The sequence below is a fragment of the Stenella coeruleoalba genome (genome assembly GCF_951394435.1).
Source record: "Stenella coeruleoalba genome assembly, chromosome: 15".
Taxonomy (NCBI): Eukaryota; Metazoa; Chordata; class Mammalia; order Artiodactyla; family Delphinidae; genus Stenella; species Stenella coeruleoalba.
This window is the reverse complement of record NC_137161.1, coordinates 81,801,999-81,819,252: the sequence shown is the minus strand read 5'-3', so window position 1 is coordinate 81,819,252 and position 17,254 is coordinate 81,801,999. Positions and strand designations below refer to the sequence as shown.

Sequence of the window (17,254 nt, the reverse complement as noted above, 5' to 3'; positions counted from 1 at the left end):
CCGCTATTACGAACAGTGCTGCTATGCCCATTCATGTACAAGTTTTCGTTTAAATACCTGTTTTCAATTCTTTGGGTATGTAGTCAGAGGTGAAATTGCTGAGTTATATAGTAACTGTGTTTAACTTATAAGTAACTGCCAAACTGTTACCCCACAATCTTTTTTAGATAAATGTCTATTCAAATATTTTGCCCATTTATAGTTGGATTATATTCAATACTTCTGTTGTTGAGTTGTAAGTGTTCTTTATATATTCTAGGTAAGAGTCCCTTATCAGACATGATTTGGAAAGTTTTTTTTCCTTTCTGTAGGTGTCTCTTCACTTTCTTGCTAGTTTGCTTTAAAGTGAAAAATTTTTTATTTTCATCATGCACAAATTCTTTATTTTCCTTTTTTTCCCTGTGCTTTTGGTGTCATGTCTAAGAATCCATTGCCAAATCTGAGGTCATGAAGATCTACCCATTCATTGGTTTTCTTCTAAGAGTTGTACGGTTTTAGCTCATATGTTTAGGTCTTTGATTTATTTTGAGTTTATTTTTGTATATGGTGTAAGGTAAGGGTCTATTTCATTCTTTTGCATGTAGCTATCCACTTATCCCAGAACCTTTTATTAAAGACTATTTTGTCTCCATTGAATGGTCTTGTAACCCTTCTCAACATGCAGTTTACCATAGACAAGTGGATTTATTTCCAGAGTCTAAATTTTATTCTATTTATCTATATGTCCATTCTTATGCCAGTATGACATTGCCTTGATTATTATAGATTTATGATAAGTTTTGAAATCAGCAGTACGAGTCCTACAACTTTATTTATTTATTTTTTCGAGATTGTTTTGGCTCTTCTGTGCCCCTGGCAATTGCATATGAATTTTAAATTCAGCTTTTCAGTTTCTACAAAGAAGCCAGCCAGAATTCTGATAGGGAATGAGTTAAATCTGTAGAGTTGCTGTCTTGACAATGTTTAGTATTCTTATACATGTACATGGGATGTTTTTCATTTACTTAGATTTTCTTTATTGCAACAGTATTGCAGTTTTCAGGGTAGATGTTTTGCACTTCTTTTGTTGACTTATTCCTAAATATTATTATTATTTATTTTTTTTGCGGTACGCGGGCTTCTCACTGTTGTGGCCTCTCCCGTTGCGGAGCACAGGCTCCGGACGCGCAGGCTCAGCGGCCATGGCTCACGGGCCCAGCCGCTCCGCGGCATGTGGGATCTTCCCGGACCGGGGCACGAACCCGTGTCCCCTGCATCGGCAGGCGGACTCTCAACCACTGGGCCACCAGGGAAGCCCTAAATATTCTTTTTTTATGTTATTATAAATAGAGTTATTTTCTTAATTTCACTTTTGGGTTATTTATTACAGTGTATAGAAATAGAATTGATTTTGTATATTGACCTTGTTTCCTGAAACCCTGTTGAAATTGTGTATTAGTTCTAATAGGATGTTAGTGGATTATTTAGGATTTTTTATATACAAGGTCATGTTATCTGATGGTGGAGGAGTTTTACTTCATTTTCTATACGGATGCATTTTATTTCCTTTTGTTGCCTAATTACCCTGGCTAGAACCTCTAGTACAGTGTGGAGTGGAAGTGATGAGAGAGGCTTCCTAGTCTTGTTCTTTTTTTTTCTTCTTTAAATTATACATATGTATTTTATTTACACTTTGTATTTGATATATTTCATGATAAACATTTTTTTTCCATCTTAACCATTTTTTAAGTGTGCAATTCAGCGGTATCAAATACGTTCACATCGTTGTATAAAAATCACCTCTGTCCATCCCCATAACTGTTTTCATCTTGTGAAACTGAAGCTCTATACCCATTAAACAATAACTCCCTGTTATTCCTTGCCCCCAGCCCCTGGTAAACACCAGCCTACTTTCTGTCTTTATGATTTTCCTAGTCTTGTTCTTAAACTTAGGGAAAGTTTAAGCTTAGGGGAAGCATGCAGTCTTTCATTACTAAGTATAGTGTTAGCTTAGTTTTTCATAGATGCCTTTTCTAAAGTTGAGGAAATTCCCTTCTGTTCCTGTTTGTTGAGTATTTTTATCACAAGAGAGTGTTGGGTTTTGTCACATGCTTTTTATGCATCTATTAGATGATCATGTGGTCATTGTTTTTTATTCCTTTGACATGGTTTATTATAACACTTTGTATTCCTGGGATAAACCCCACTTGGTTATGGTGTGTATCACTTTTTATATGTTGCTAGATTCAGTTTGCTAGTATTCTGTTGAGGATTTGTGCACCCATGGTATAAGGTATGTTGGTCTGTAGCTTTCTTTACTTGTGCTGGTTTGATTGATTGATTGATTGATTGACTGATTGAAGCAAGGTATAGTGACTTTATTAGGAAAGCCAGTAGACCAGGAAGATGGTGGACTGGTGTCCTAAAGAACCATCTTATCCGATTTGCCTGGTTTTAGTACAGATTCATACAATTTGGAAGTGTTCCAACATCTTCCAATTTTTGGAAGAGTTTGTTAAAAAAATGGTGTTAATTCTTTAAATATTTGGTAGTATTCACCATTGAAACCATCTAGACATGAGCTTTTCTTTGCCAAACTGTGGGTGGTTTCTTGATTACTAACTAAAACTTTGTACTTCTTATAGGTATATCAGATTGTCTATTTCTTTTTAAGTCAGTTTCTATAGTTTGTGTCTTTCTAAGAATCCATCCATTTTATCTAAGTTTTCTAATTTATTGCCATACTATTGTTCATAGATTACTTTTTTGTATTGAAATAAAGTTAATTTACAATGTTGTGTTAGTTTCAAGTGTACAGCAAAGTGATTCAGCTATGCAGACACACACACGTATATGTATTCTTTTTTAAAAAATAATTAATTAATTAATTAATTTTTGGCTGCGATGGGTCTTCATTGCCACGCGTGGGCTTTCTCTAGCTGCGGCGAGTGGGGGCTACTCTTCACTGTGGTGCGCGGGCTTCTCACTGTGGTGGTTTCTTTTGTTGCGGAGCACGGGCTCTAGGCGCACGGGCTTCAGTAGTTGTGGCTCGCGGGCTCTAGAGCACAGGCTCAGTAGTTGTGGCACAGGGGCTTAGTTGCTCTGAGGCATGTGGGATCTTCCCAGACCAGGGATCAAACCCGTGTCCCCTGCATTGGTAGGCAGTTTCTTAACCACTGTGCCACCAGGGAAGTCCCTGTATATGTATTCTTTTTCAGATTCTTTTCCTATAGGTTATTACAAGTTATTGAGTATATGTAGATTTCTTTATAGTCATTTTCATTTTTAAAATGTCAGTAGCAATTTCTGATGCTAAAAATTTGAGAGTTTTCTCTTATTTTCTTGGCCAGTCTATCTAAAAAACCTTTTCAAAACATCAGCTTTTGTTTTCACTGATTTTCTCCATTGTTTTTTATTCTCCTGTTCATTATAGTTTCTTCACTTATCTTTACTATTTTCTACCTTCTGCTCACTTTATGTTTTGTTTGCTCTTCTCTTTTCAGTGTATTAAGGTGGAAATTTAGCTTCTTGATTTGAGATCTCTGTTCTTTTAATATCTAAACATATAGCCATAAATATCTCTCTGAACACCACTTTTGTTCCATCCCATCAGTTTTGGTATATTATATCTTCATTTTTATTCATCTAAAAGTAATTTCTGATTGCCTTTTGATATCTTCTACAACCTATTGGGTATTTAAGTGTGTGTTATTTAATTTCCACATATTTGTGTGTTTCCAGTTTTCTTTCTGTTATTGATTTCTAATTACATTCCATTGTGGTGGAAAGACACGCACCATATTATTTCTATCATGATTATTATTTTTTAAACTGCACAATTAATTGAAGCAACAGATTACAGTCTGGTTTATCCAAAGAGATGCTAGTCCAAGAATTAAAGACCATGAAGTCCCAGAATGTAATCCAGTTCCTTTAGTCAATCCAAAGATGCAGAAGAGGCCACTGATCTCACTGCTGCAGTGATAGCCCCTGTATGTGGACTTGGCCTTGCTCAGTCATTGGCTTCGAAGTCTGAGCAAAGGTCATAGAGGCAATGGGTCATGATTGAGTATCCTGGTGGTTTTACTTTTTTGATTGGTAGAGCAAATTATGATTGCGCCAAGTAAACTTTGCATTTTCACTGTGCTTCCTTTTATCTTTTTCTCTACAGTATTATTTCCATTCCTCACCCCAGTCTTTGAAGTATTAAATATTACTCTGTTTCCAAAAAGTTCTGTGAATTTTTTAGCGAAGTCTGTAAAAAGGATGAAAGAGAGTCGCCTCAAAGATAAACAAACGGTAAAGTCTGGTGGTGGTTACATGAGGGGGCTCACTTTTTGATAATTTATTGAGCTGTACACATATTTCTTATGCATATCTCTACATTTTTTAAAGGTAGATAGAAAACTATAGAGTTTAGAATAGGAGGGCTCTAAAATTTGGGGGGAATGAATAAGGAGGAAGTTGGGGAAGGAAATAAGAGTATGAGCCAGAGAGCAATATTTAAATATAATAATAGGCATGCCAATTAGTATGTCACTGCATAAATATTATTGAGATAAGGAGTTTACCACTTTTCTTCAATAAATGGTTAAGGGATAAAGGTTACTGATTAAAAATGATTTCACTGGTATTTCACCAAATATTAGCTTGGCAAAGAATCACTTCATTTCCAAGCTTCCTATTTCACACGTTGTCCAATGGAAGGCCCTGTCAGCCACCTGATGCAGTGTAGTCATTTTAAAAGTTGAGCTTACTCATAGTTGGAGTGGGCAGGAGTCTTCTCTGGCCAATGAAGCCACAAGTGGGTTAACCCAGCTCTGCCTTCATGAGGGCTGGAGGCCAGCACAAGTATGTCTGCAGGTCAGGGGACAGGGCTGGGTACTCAGGATGTCACTGAAGAATGTGTAGCATTCTGGAAGGGTGAAGGGCTTGAAGATGCTTCTACAAAAGCTGCCGATGAACTCTGCAAATATCAGGGGATTGATTTATGCGGTCATTCATTAAGAATTAAAGTTGGAGACAAGCCTCTTAGACAGCCTCATCCACCAGAGGGCAGACAGCAGAAGCAAGAAGAACTACAATCCTGCAGCCTGTGGAACAAAAACTACATTCACAAAGAGATAGACAAGATGAAAAGGCAGAGGGCTGTGTACCAGATGAAGGAACAAGATAAAACCCCAGAAAAACAACTAAATGAAGTGGAGATAGGCAACCTTCCAGAAAAAGAATTCAGAATAATGATAGTTAAGATGATCCAGGACCTCAGAAAAAGAATGGAGGCAAAGATCAAGAAGATGCAAGAAATGTTTAAAAAAAAACCTAGAAGAATTAAAGAACAAACACCTAGAAGAATTAAAGAACAAACAAACAGAGATGAACAATACAATAACTGAAATGAAAACTACACTAGAAGGAATCAATAGCAGAATAATTGAGGCAGAAGAACAGATAAGTGGTCTGGAAGGCAGAATGGTGGAATTCACTGCTGCGGAACAGAATAAAGAAAAAAGAATGAAAAGAAATGAAGACAACCTAAGACACCTCTGGGACAACATTCACATTATAGGGGTCCCAGAAGGAGAAGAGAGAGAGAAATGACCTGAGAAAATATTTGAAGAGATTATAAGTTGAAAAACTTCCCTAACATGGGAAAGGAATTAGCCCCCAAGTCCAGGAAGTGCAGAGAGTCCCATACAGGATAACCCAAGGAGAAACATGCTGAGACACATAGTAATCAAGTTGACAAAAATTAAAGACAAAGAAAAATTATTGAAAGCAACAAGGGAAAAATGACAAATAACATACTGCATAAGGTTAATTGCATAAGGTTAACAGCTGATTTCTCAGCAAAAACTCTATAAGCCAGAAGGGAGTGGCATGATATATTTAAAGTGATGAAGGGGAAGAACCTACAACCAAGATTACTCTACCCAGCAAAGATCTCATTCAGATTCGATGGAGAAATCAAAAGCTTTACAGACAAGCAAAAGCTAAGAAAATTCAGCACCACCAAACCAGCTCTACAACAAATGCTACAGGAACTTCTCTAAGTGGGAAACACAAGAGAAGAAAAGGACCTACAAAAACAAACCCATAACAATTAAGAAAATGATAATAGGAACATACATATTGATAATTTACCTTAAACGTGAATGGATTAAATGCTCCAACCAAAAGACACAGGCTCAGTGAATGGATACAAAAACAAGACCCATATACATGCTGTCTACAAGAGACCCACTTCAGACCTAGGGACACATACAGACTGAAAGTGAGGGGATGGAAAAAGATATTCCATGCAAATGGAAATCAAAAGAAAGCTGGAGTAGCAATACTCATATCAGATAAAATAGACTTTAAAATAAAGAATGTTACAAGAGACAAGGAAAGACACTACATAATGATCAAGGGATCAATCCAAGAAGAAGATATAACAATTATAAATATATATGCACCCAACATAGGAGCACCTCAACACATAAGGCAACTGCTAACAGTTATAAAAGAGGAAATAGACAGTAACACAATAATAGTGGGGGACTTTAACACCTCACTTACACCAATGGACAGATCATCCAAACAGAAAATTAATAAGGAAACACAAGATTTAAATGACACAATAGACCAGATAGATTTAATTGATATTTGTAGGACATTCCATCCAAAAACAGCAGATTACACTTTCTTCTCAAGTGCACATGGAACATTCTCCAGGATAGATTACATCTTGGGTCAGAAATCAAGCCTCACTAAATTTAAGAAAATTGAAATCATATCAAGCATCTTTTCTGACCATAATGCTATGAGATTAGAAATCAATTATAGGGAAAATAACATAAAAAACATAAACACATGGAGGCTAAACAATACACTACTTAATAACCAAGAGATCACTGAAGAAATCAAAGAGGAAATCAAAAAATAGCTAGAGACAAATGACTACGAAAACACGACGATCCAAAACCTATGGGATGCAGCAAAAGCAGTTCTAAGAGGGAAGTTTATAGCTATACAAGCCTACCTCAAGAAACAAGAAATGTCTCAAATAAACAACCTAACCTTATACCTAAAGCAATTAGAGAAAGAAGAACAACAAAAACCCAAAGTTAGCAGAAGGAAAGAAATCATAAAGATCAGATCAGAAATAAATGAAAAAGAGCTGAAGGAAACAATAGCAAAGATCAATAAAACTAAAAGCTGGTTCTTTGAGAAGATAAACAAAATTGATAAACCATTAGCCAGACTCATCAAGAAAAAAAGGGAGAAGACTCGGGCTTCCCTGGTGGCGCAGTGGTTGAGAGTCTGCCTGCCGATGCAGGAGACATGGGTTCCTGCCCCGGTCCGGGAAGATCCCACATGCCGCGGAGCGGCTGGGCCCGTGAGCCATGGCTGCTGAGCCTGCGCGTCTGGAGCCTGTGCTCCACAACGGGAGAGGTCGCAACGGTGAGTGGCCCGCGTACCGCAAAAAAAAAAAAAAAAAAAAAAAAAGGGAGAAGACTCAAATCAATAGAATTAGAAATGAAAAAGGAGAAGTAACAACTGACAGTGCAGAAATACAAAGGATCATGAGAGATTACTACAAGCAACTCTATGCCAATAAAATGGACAACCTGGAAGAAATGGACAAATTCTTAGAAAAGCACAACTTTCCGAGACTGAACCAGGAAGAAATAGAAAATATAAACATACCAATCACAAGCACTGAAATTGAGACTGTGATTAAAAATCTTCCAACAAACAAAAGCCCAGGCCCAGATGGCTTCACAGGTGTGGTGTGATGAATTGGGAGATTGGGATTGACATATATACACTAATATCTATAAAATGGATAACTGATAACTAATAAGAACCTGCTCTATAAATAAATAAATAAATAAAAAGAATTAAAGTTGGAGGGAAAACAGGGACTGATGTCATGGATCTTTTCCTAAGCAAACAGGTATGACAGGAGAGAGAGCAGATAACTCTTTAGTTAAGAAGCTGTTTCAAAAGCCAGAGAAACCAAAGATCAGAGAGAGTGAGGACCAAAAAGCAGATGGACATGATGGCTGGGTTTCTCTCAGGGAAACATCATGCTCTCTAAGATTTGTAGGTGGATGTTTTGGTCACTGAGGACTTAGTCAGTACTCGTCAGCCTTCTGCTCTTTAAGGGGTCGTCTTCTCAGGGAAGAGGTGTGAAATATGCGCTCCTGATTTATCTCTGACTTCACAGGTGACTTTCTGCCATTGACATTTCTCTTTCTGCTTCTAGCACCGAGTGGATCTTCTTCAGCTGATGATTAACTCTCAGAATTCCAAAGAAATTGGCACCCATAAAGGTAACCAAGGAGAGCTTCAGAGGGGCCACTGTCGGTGGGGCACAGAGCTAGGGGGTGGTTCTGAAAATGTGCAGGAAGTTTTCCAGGCAGCTGGGGATTTCTGCCAAGTTGAAGGAAGACACATGGTCAGATAGAAATGGTAGCAAGAGATACTTCGTAGGTGTATGCAGGCACAACTTTGTTCAGAGCTTGAAGGGCAAGTATAACAAGGATGTCATGCCCATCAGTCAGTCATGGTCTGTGGATCACCTACAGCCGAACCTCTGGGGAGCTTGTTTCCAATGTCAATTCTCAGGCTCCTCTGGACCCAATGAGTCAGAACCTCTGCCTGGAAATTTGCATCAAGACTTCATCCCATCAGGAGGAACATTGCCCCAGTGTTGATGACCTTAACTTGGAACACTTGGTTAAAGTTGTGTTCACTAGCTTAGTCTACTGTAAAGTTCAATTTTTTCCTTTGTCATTAACAAGCAGCTGGTGGGAGAAACCTTTGAGACTGGAAATATAGTGTTCCTCTTCAAATTGTCACCCACTAGTTTTACCAGCCACGGATGGTTTTTGACTGAAACCATTGTTACTGTGGTGGTTGCAATATGATGACTTTCTAATTCCATCATTCTTCTGTATTTATGAATTGATGTTCTTTTGTAGGGAGAGCTCTCCATTCTCCCCCAATCATTTATTTGTTTATTTATATCAGCATGATCTCATGTATAACTAAGTTACTCTCTTACATCATTCTTCATTTTGATTTTCAGGTTCTTTCAGTTTTGTCCACTGGAGCTTTTTCAAGTGCGATCTTGTATTCTCTTTTCTTTTCTTCTTTCTTCTTTTTAAATCTTTTTTTTTTAACGGACTATTTTTTAGAGCAGCTAGGTTCACAGCGAAATTGAGTGGAAAGTACAGAGATTTCCAGTATATACATCCTACCGCAACTACACACAGCTTCCCCACTATCAAAAGATGATACCAGAGTTGTGCACTTGTTACAATCAATGAACGTACATTAATACATTATTATCACCCAATGTCTATAGTTGACCTTAGGGTTCATTCTTGGTTTTGTACATTCCATGGGTTTTTAACAAATTTATAACGAGCTATATCCACCAGCACAGCACACAGATTATCCAGTATTCTTTAATCTATCATTTTTTGGGAACTTCCTCACTTTCTGATGTAAGACAGTCCAGGTTTCTCTTTTATTTCCCCTGAGTAGCCCTGGAATCAGCCATTTTTTCCCAAGGAACTCTGGTTCCCTTTAGTGAGAAATGGTATTTAGAAATCAAAATCTGGGATCTTAGGAATGCTCATTGCTACTAGGGTTTCTTTGCTTCTAGATCCTCTCAATGGACAAAGTTAAGAACATCAAATATATTTCTACAAGACTGATGAACATAAGGATTTCTGTATCACCCATAAACAGTGATATAAACAGTCTTGTTCTTTCAAACAAGAAGGCCCTGATCTTTAGTTTATTCCATGACATGAATACTCCCATGTGGTTAATTTCAAGCTATGAATGGTTTGACAACCATCTCACAAAATTCTTGAATTTTAAAAAAATTGTTCTTGAGCAGGGACGAGCTGACGCCAGCACACCACTATAACTATATCTAAAACTATGTGTAGATCTTTTTCACACTCATTTTGTATTGTTGTGTGTGTGTGTGTGTGTGTGTGTGTGTGTGTGTGTGTGTGTGTGTGTGAATTGCTTGGTTGGGGCAGGTACAACATTGATCTGAGCGCTCTAAGTAACTAAAGGTCCTACTTCTGTCCCATCAAATAGATAAGAGCCTGATCACGCTTGGTGTCTTGGGAAAAAATAAAAAGAGAGACCTATTTATAATTACATGGGCTGTTTAGTGAGGCTAAAGGAGAGCAAAGAGAGGGGGCGTGTACTGAGAAGATGACATTCAGGCCATGATTGAATAAGCATTGCTAATTCCACTCCCTGGACCCTATGTTTCTATATTGCGTGCTGACCAGTACCCTTCTAGGGACACATTCTTCCTTCTACTTTAATGCCATTGATTAGACTAGGGTCAATCACAACTCTTTTAGCTTTTAGTCAATCTCTGTAGTTTCTGTACATATCTGAGATCCCCCAGAGAAGACTTATGCCCCAGGTCTTCCATTGCCTGATGCCTGTCAAATGTATAATCCATGCTTCTCAGGCCAGGTTTTGCTCGCAAGTCATCACATATCGTGAAAGTTCTGATTCTGTAGTTCTAGTTTAGGATTGAAGACTCTGAATTTCTCATAAGTTCCCAGATGTTCGTGATGCTCGAGGTCCATCAACACACTTTGAGTAGAAACAGCCTTATATTGTTCTCTTAAGTTCCCGCAAACATGTTTAGATAAAAGATAACTTCATTTTCCCTACAATATAGCCTTAGTCTTGTAAAATCTGCCAAAGAATCAAGTTTTACTTTAGCTAGAATAATTTAAATTATTCTGGAAGAGAATGTTACCCCATATTAATTACAGCTAAAGCACTTGTAGGATTCTCCAAGGGACATACTAATAGTACTGTGTAAGTAAGACAAAATTGCTGTCTCTTGAAATTACCCAGCTGTGCCGTGAGGGAGGTGGTGTAGTCAGCAGCAGGGGCTGAGCAGAGTATAGGCACTGGGGAAAGCTGGATTCAGACAATTCTTGCTTTTTCCTGGCTCTTTAAGGAAGACATGAGAACACAAAGCACTACCAGTTTAATTTTCAATTGCTTTTACATTTTCCCGCTAGGGATTTGGCAGTCTCATTTGGATTTCTCATCATCTAAGCTGTGATGTTTTATATTGATGTGGTTTATCTAAAATGTCTCTCCTCTGCTTTTAGCTCTGTCTGACGTAGAACTCATGGCCCAAAGTATCATCTTTATTTTTGCTGGCTACGAGACCACTAGCAGTTGTCTTTCCTTCGTTATATATGAATTGGCCACTCACCCTGACGTCCAACAAAAGCTGCAGGAGGAGGTTGATGCAACTTTCCCCGATAAGGTGAGTGATGATACCTGGAGAGAGAGGGGGAAGGTGAAGCCTTAGCAAGAATGCCTCCTCATCACTTCTTAGAATATATTTGCAGAAAGCATGAGCCTCAAATCTTTAACCTGTGCTATTTAGGAAGGATCTAAAGCGTACAAAACAGAGGGGAAAACATAGGTTATGTGTGGTACACACAGGAATATAGGTACTGTGGAAAAAATGCTGGTACTGGCATATCGTACATTACAGTATGCCATGTAAAAATCACAGCACCTCAGTGGCATCTAACAGTAAGCATTTATTGCTCCAGTGTCTGCATAGTTAGTTATCTGTTGATATGGCTGGACTTCCTTGGTTCTGGGTGTTGGCTGATGTAGGCTGGCCTTGGCTATGCAGTTAGGGTGACTCAGCTCCACACGTGCTCCACATATGTCTCATACTCCACATGTCTGCTTCTCAGGGCAATGGCAGATGGCACGAGCAGGAAGCCCAATCATGTGGGTGACTTTCAAATTGCTGCAAGCACCACACTTAGCCAACTTTCCACTGGTTCAGAGTGAGTCACCTGGCCAACCTGAGTCAGAATGGGAGGCACCACTGGGTTAGATGACAAAGGGCATGGACCCAGGAAGGACTGGAGAACTGGGACCATTAATTCAGTCTACCGCCCTGGGTACACTGCAGACTAGGAGGAGCCTTGTAACAACAAAGGGCTTAAAGTAGGAAACAGAGGACGTGAGTTTGAGTCCTGGCTGTGCTTTTAGACAAGTTTTATCACCGTTCAGAATCCTGAGTCCTTCAAATACAAGATAAGGATAGATTGTAGTGCCTACCTAAGTTAGAGATGATCTGTCTTCTCTGGTAAATCTCATATTGGGATTCTTTTGATGCAATAAGGTGAAAAGGTCACTAAGAGACAGGCTAGCTAAAGCATTGTGTCCTCCCCTTTTTATAATAATACTTATAATAACAACACTATTGGCTAACATTTGCTTCTTACGATATATGTCTATCTAAGTACTTTCTAGTTATAAACGAATCTAACCTTCATAAGATTCTGTATAAGTCAGGAGAAGCTAGGTTATGCCTCAGTAACAGGTTAGCCCTCAAATCTCAGTGGCTTTACAGAGCAGAGGTTTACTTCTAACCCACATCTACATGACCAACATGGATTGTTAGTGGAGGATGGGAGAGGGCAGCTCTGCTCCACAGCGTTACTCGGGGATACAGGCTAAGAGGCTCCACCTTCCTGTAGCTACCTTATCTGGAACATGAGGACTTCCTGTTGTCTGGGGAATAAGGGACTCGAGCGTTGCTCACTGGCTTTTCAAATGATTTGTCCCCGAACTGACATAATCGCCTCGGTTCACAGCCCATTGGCAAAGCTGGTTTCCTGTAACTTCAAGTGGGCTGGGAAATACAGGGACTACGTGGATACTGGGTGAGCAGTGAGTGTGTCTGCCACACAAGCCTATGAAGTGTCAACTCTAATTATCTCCATGTGACGTTTCAGAAACCTGAGCGACAGAGAGATGAAATACTTTCACATACTAGTCGTGTACCTAGTGGTGAAAACGCCAACCTATGTGCCAGGGTGTCTGTCTCCTGAGCCAACTCTCACCCTCTACAATGTTGCCCCTTAAATATAACCCCACGTGACAGCCACGTGCCACCCCCACTGGTCTCAGATCTCTGCCAAGAGTGGAATTCTTTGTGGTGTGAGGAGAGCTGGTCTCTGGGGCTGCAGTGGCTTGTTTAGACCTTCAGACCTTAACAGTCACCCCTGAAGGGCCCATAGGAGACTGTTCCAGCAACAGAGGCTGTGGCTGAGAGTAGGGTTCTCATCCTCTTGTAACTTTCCCTGGATCTGAAATTGTGTTCCTTGTAGCACCCAATCTTGCTCTTTGTTTTTGTATTTGGTTTAGAAAGGAACTCGTTTCTCCCCAAATTATTTATAGAGTTTTCATATAATATAGTGAGTCCAAACTTTATATATATAATGAAAAGCATTAGCAGTCAGGAGTTTTCAACTAAAAACCTTTATGTTGAACAGTGGATTTGCTCTTTTATACATTTCTTTCCTTGGTACAGATGTGTGGCCTCACTTTCAAAAGGAAACAGTGACTTTGGCCTATTTCACTTAAGACTAAGGGTCGTAGTCTATTGGTCACGTTTGTTCTCATGAGAAAGAAAATACACTAGATGATAATGTGCGGGATTTCAGGCCCTGTTTAGGGCATTGTCCTAACATTGCCCATAGTCATAACCACTCTACACACCTCTGTGGGCCATTGAGCAGGTCAAAGCACATGATAGATATTAAAATGTCTATAAATGCTAAGGTCCTCTACCAATTTAAATTATTCCCCGGAGCTCCTAACATTTCAATAGGACTACACAGATGGAGTTGAAGGTTGATCCGAAATCTTAATTTATCAAAATCTCGTTTTCTCTTCCCAGGCGCCTCCCACCTATGAGGCTCTGGTACAGATGGAGTATCTTGACATGGTGTTGAATGAAACTCTCAGAATATTCCCAATTGCTGGTAGAATTGAGAGGATCTGTAAGAAGGATGTGGAAGTCAATGGAGTGTTCATTGCCAAAGGGACAACAGTGGTGGTGCCACTCTTCGTTCTTCACAATGACCCAGAGCTCTGGCCAGAGCCTGAGGAGTTCCGTCCTGAAAGGTACAAGACCCTGAGGAAAGGACACCCACCCTGATCCTTTTTGGTGCTTGCATATTTTGACAACTCTTATTATAGTTGACAAGTGGGTGATCATGCAATAATTTATTTGTATATCTTTTTATTGTTGGAAGATTTTTCTGTTTAAGGGTGTTCATTATGTGAGTCAAAATTATACAAAGTATAGACTAGAAAAAGAAAATTATAGCTGTCTACATTCCTAATATCTTAAGATAGGCCTCATTTATAATGTCATATATGTCCTTATGGACATTTTTCTATGCATATATAGATTTTAAAAACAGGATGGTATTATACTTTATTTGGTTTTGAACTTCTTTATTTAACAGTAAAGTATGGACAACATTCTATGTGTATATGTTTGTATGCATATGCCATACTTTACCTAACCACTGTCTTTTTATTCCCTTTAAGCCTTTCTCTCTGTTCTCTCTTAGCTCTCTGAGTTCACCCCATGTTCCCACATTCCATATTTTTAAACATTGGCTACATTTCCTCTAGCGTTATTGTGAGAGTGCAGGCTGGGACCTAGGGGTCTCATCCCTGGTGGTTCAGGCAGCCTCACTGAGGACCGAGGTGCACACAGGTGCCCTGGTTCTGTCTGTGGCTGCACACCTGGGTCAGGTCCCTTCTACCTCAGTATTTGATGACTTTCCAAAGTGAAGTCATCTGTTCTCTACATGTCTGAGATTTCCTCCTTGGATGGGTCTTGAGCATCCTCTTCTGGGAATTCAGAGCCAAGATCTGGTTTGGGCGCAGATTGGACCCTGGAAAGAGTTAATGCTCTCCCATTTAGTGTATGGTAAGCAAAATTTGGAATGAACTTTTTAGGCCAGTAGCTGGGATCTAGACCTTTATTACACCCTATCAGCTCCCTGATGGCCAAGAGTTGTTTTGTTTGCCATGGAGTCCCGAGTGCTAGCACAATGGTGACACATAGCACTTATTGACAGAAGAGTCAGAGTGGACCAAGTCCTCTGTTTTCTGGGCCAGGGAACCTCTGCAGTTCCTCCAAGCTCAGTAGCTCCCTGTCCTGCAGCTTCACGAACCTGGAACCAGAGACCACTCACTGTACTTCCCTTTGATTCATTCAGTCATCAAGCAGAGAATAAATGCTCACCTGTGGGTGAGGGACTGGGCCAGCCAGTGAGAAATCCAAAGGTTAGGAAAAAAGCCCATTATGGAGAATTTTAAAAATATTCACAAGTATGTGTGATTTGACACGTACACAGGAATATTCTATAGGCACAAGCCTATTAAATACTTCATTTAAAAAAAATTTTAACATCTTTATTGGAGTATAATTGCTTTACAATCGTATGTTAGTTTCTGTTTTATAACAAAGTGAATCAGCTCTACGTATACACATATCCCCATATCTCCTCCCTCTTGCATCTCCCTCCCATCCTCCCTATCCCACCCCTCTAGGTGGTCACAAAGCACCGAGCTGATCTCCCTGTGCTATGCGGCTGCTTCCCACTAGCTATCTGTTTTACATTTGGTAGTGTACATATGTCAATGCCACTCTCTCACTTCATCCCAGCTTACCCTTCCCCCTCCCCGTGTCCTCAGGTCCATTCTCTACATCTGCATCTTTATTCCTGTCCTGCCCCTAGGTTCTTCATAACCATTTTTGTTTTTTTTAGATTCCATATATATGTGTTAGCATACGGTATTTGTTTTTCTCTTTCTGACTTACTTCATTTTGTATGACAGACTCTAGGTCCATCCACCTCACTACAAATGACTCAATGTTGTTTCTTTTTATGGCTGAGTAGTATTCCATTGTATATATGTGCCACACCTTCTTTATCCATTCATCTATTGATGCACGCTTAGGTTGCTTCCATGTCCTGGATATTGTAAATAGAGCTGCAATGAACATTGTGGTACATGACTCTTTTTGAATTATGGTTTTCTCAAGGTATATGCCCAGTGGTGGGATTGCTGGGTCATATGGGAGTTCTATTTTTAGTTTTTTAAGGAGCCTCCATACTGTTCTCCATAGTGGCTGTATCAATTTACATTCCCACCAGCAGCACAAGAGGGTTCCCTTTTCTCCACACCCTCTCCAGCATTTATTGTTTCTAGATTTTTTGATGATGGCCATTCTGACTGGTGTGAGGTGATACCTCATTGTAGTTTTGATTTGCATTTCTCTAATGATTAGTGATGTTGAGCATTCTTTCATGTGTCTGTTGGCAATCTGTATATCTTCTTTGGAGAAATGTCTATTTAGGTCTTCTGTCCATTTTTGCATTGGGTTGTTTGTTTTTTTAATGTTGAGCTGCATGAGCTGCTTGTAAATTTTGGAGATTAATCCTTTGTCAGTTGCTTCACTGGCAAATATTTTCTCCCATTCTGAGGGTTGTCTTTTTGTCTTGTTTATGGTTTCCTTTGCTGTGCAAAAGCTTTGAAGTTTCATTAGGTCCCATTTGTTTATTTTTGTTTTTATTTCCATTTCTCTAGGAAGTGGGTCAAAAAGGATCTTGCTGTGATTGATGTCATAGAGTATTCTGCCTATGTTTTCCTCTAAGAGTTTGATAGTGTCTGGCCTTACATTTAGGTCTTTAATCCATTTTGAGTTTATTTTTGTGTATAGTGTTAGGGAGTGTTCTAATTTCATTCTTTTACATGTAGCTGTCCAGTTTTCCCAGCACCACCTATTGAAGAGGCTGTCTTTTCTCCATTGTATATCCTTGCCTCCTTTGTCATAGATTAGTTGACCATAGGTGCGTGGGTTTATCTCTGGGCTTTCTATCCTGTTCCATTGATCTATATTTCTGTTTTTGTGCCAGTACCATACCGACTTGATTACTGTAGCTTTGTAGTATAGTCTGAAGTCAGGGAGCCTGATTCTTCCAGCTCCGTTTTTCGTTCTCAAGATTGCTTTGGCTGTTTGGGGTCTTTTGTATTTCCATACAAATTGTGAAAATTTTCGTTCTAGTTCTGTGAAGAATGCCATTGGTAGTTTGATAGGGATTGCATTGAATCTGTAGATTGCTTTGGGTAGTATAGTCATTTTCACAATGTTGATTCTACTAATCCAAGAACATGGTATACCTCTCCATCTGTTTGTATCATCTTTAATTTCTTTCATCAGTGTCTTATAGTTTTCTGCATACAGGTCTTTTGTCTCCTTAGGTAGGTTTATTCCTAGGTATTTTATTCTTTTTGTTGCAATGGTAAACAGGAGTGTTTCCTTAATTTCTCTTTCAGATTTTTCATCATTAATGTATAGGAATGCAAGAGATTTCTGTTCATT

The 17,254-nt window shown here is 39.2% G+C and overlaps 1 protein-coding gene across 5 annotated transcripts in view; it reads left to right on the top strand.

Moving 5' to 3' along the window:
- LOC307197869 (cytochrome P450 3A28-like) overlaps positions 1-17,254 on the top strand; it is a 75,587-nt gene that overhangs the window by 49,995 nt on the left and 8,338 nt on the right. For all 5 annotated transcript variants that reach the window (XM_079944356.1, XM_079944353.1, XM_079944354.1 and 2 more), the window contains 4 exons: positions 4,151-4,278; positions 8,234-8,300; positions 11,139-11,299; positions 13,745-13,971. In XM_079944356.1, coding sequence (XP_079800482.1) covers positions 4,151-4,278; positions 8,234-8,300; positions 11,139-11,299; positions 13,745-13,971 — 583 coding nt within the window. The remainder of the gene's footprint in view (positions 1-4,150; positions 4,279-8,233; positions 8,301-11,138; positions 11,300-13,744; positions 13,972-17,254) is intronic.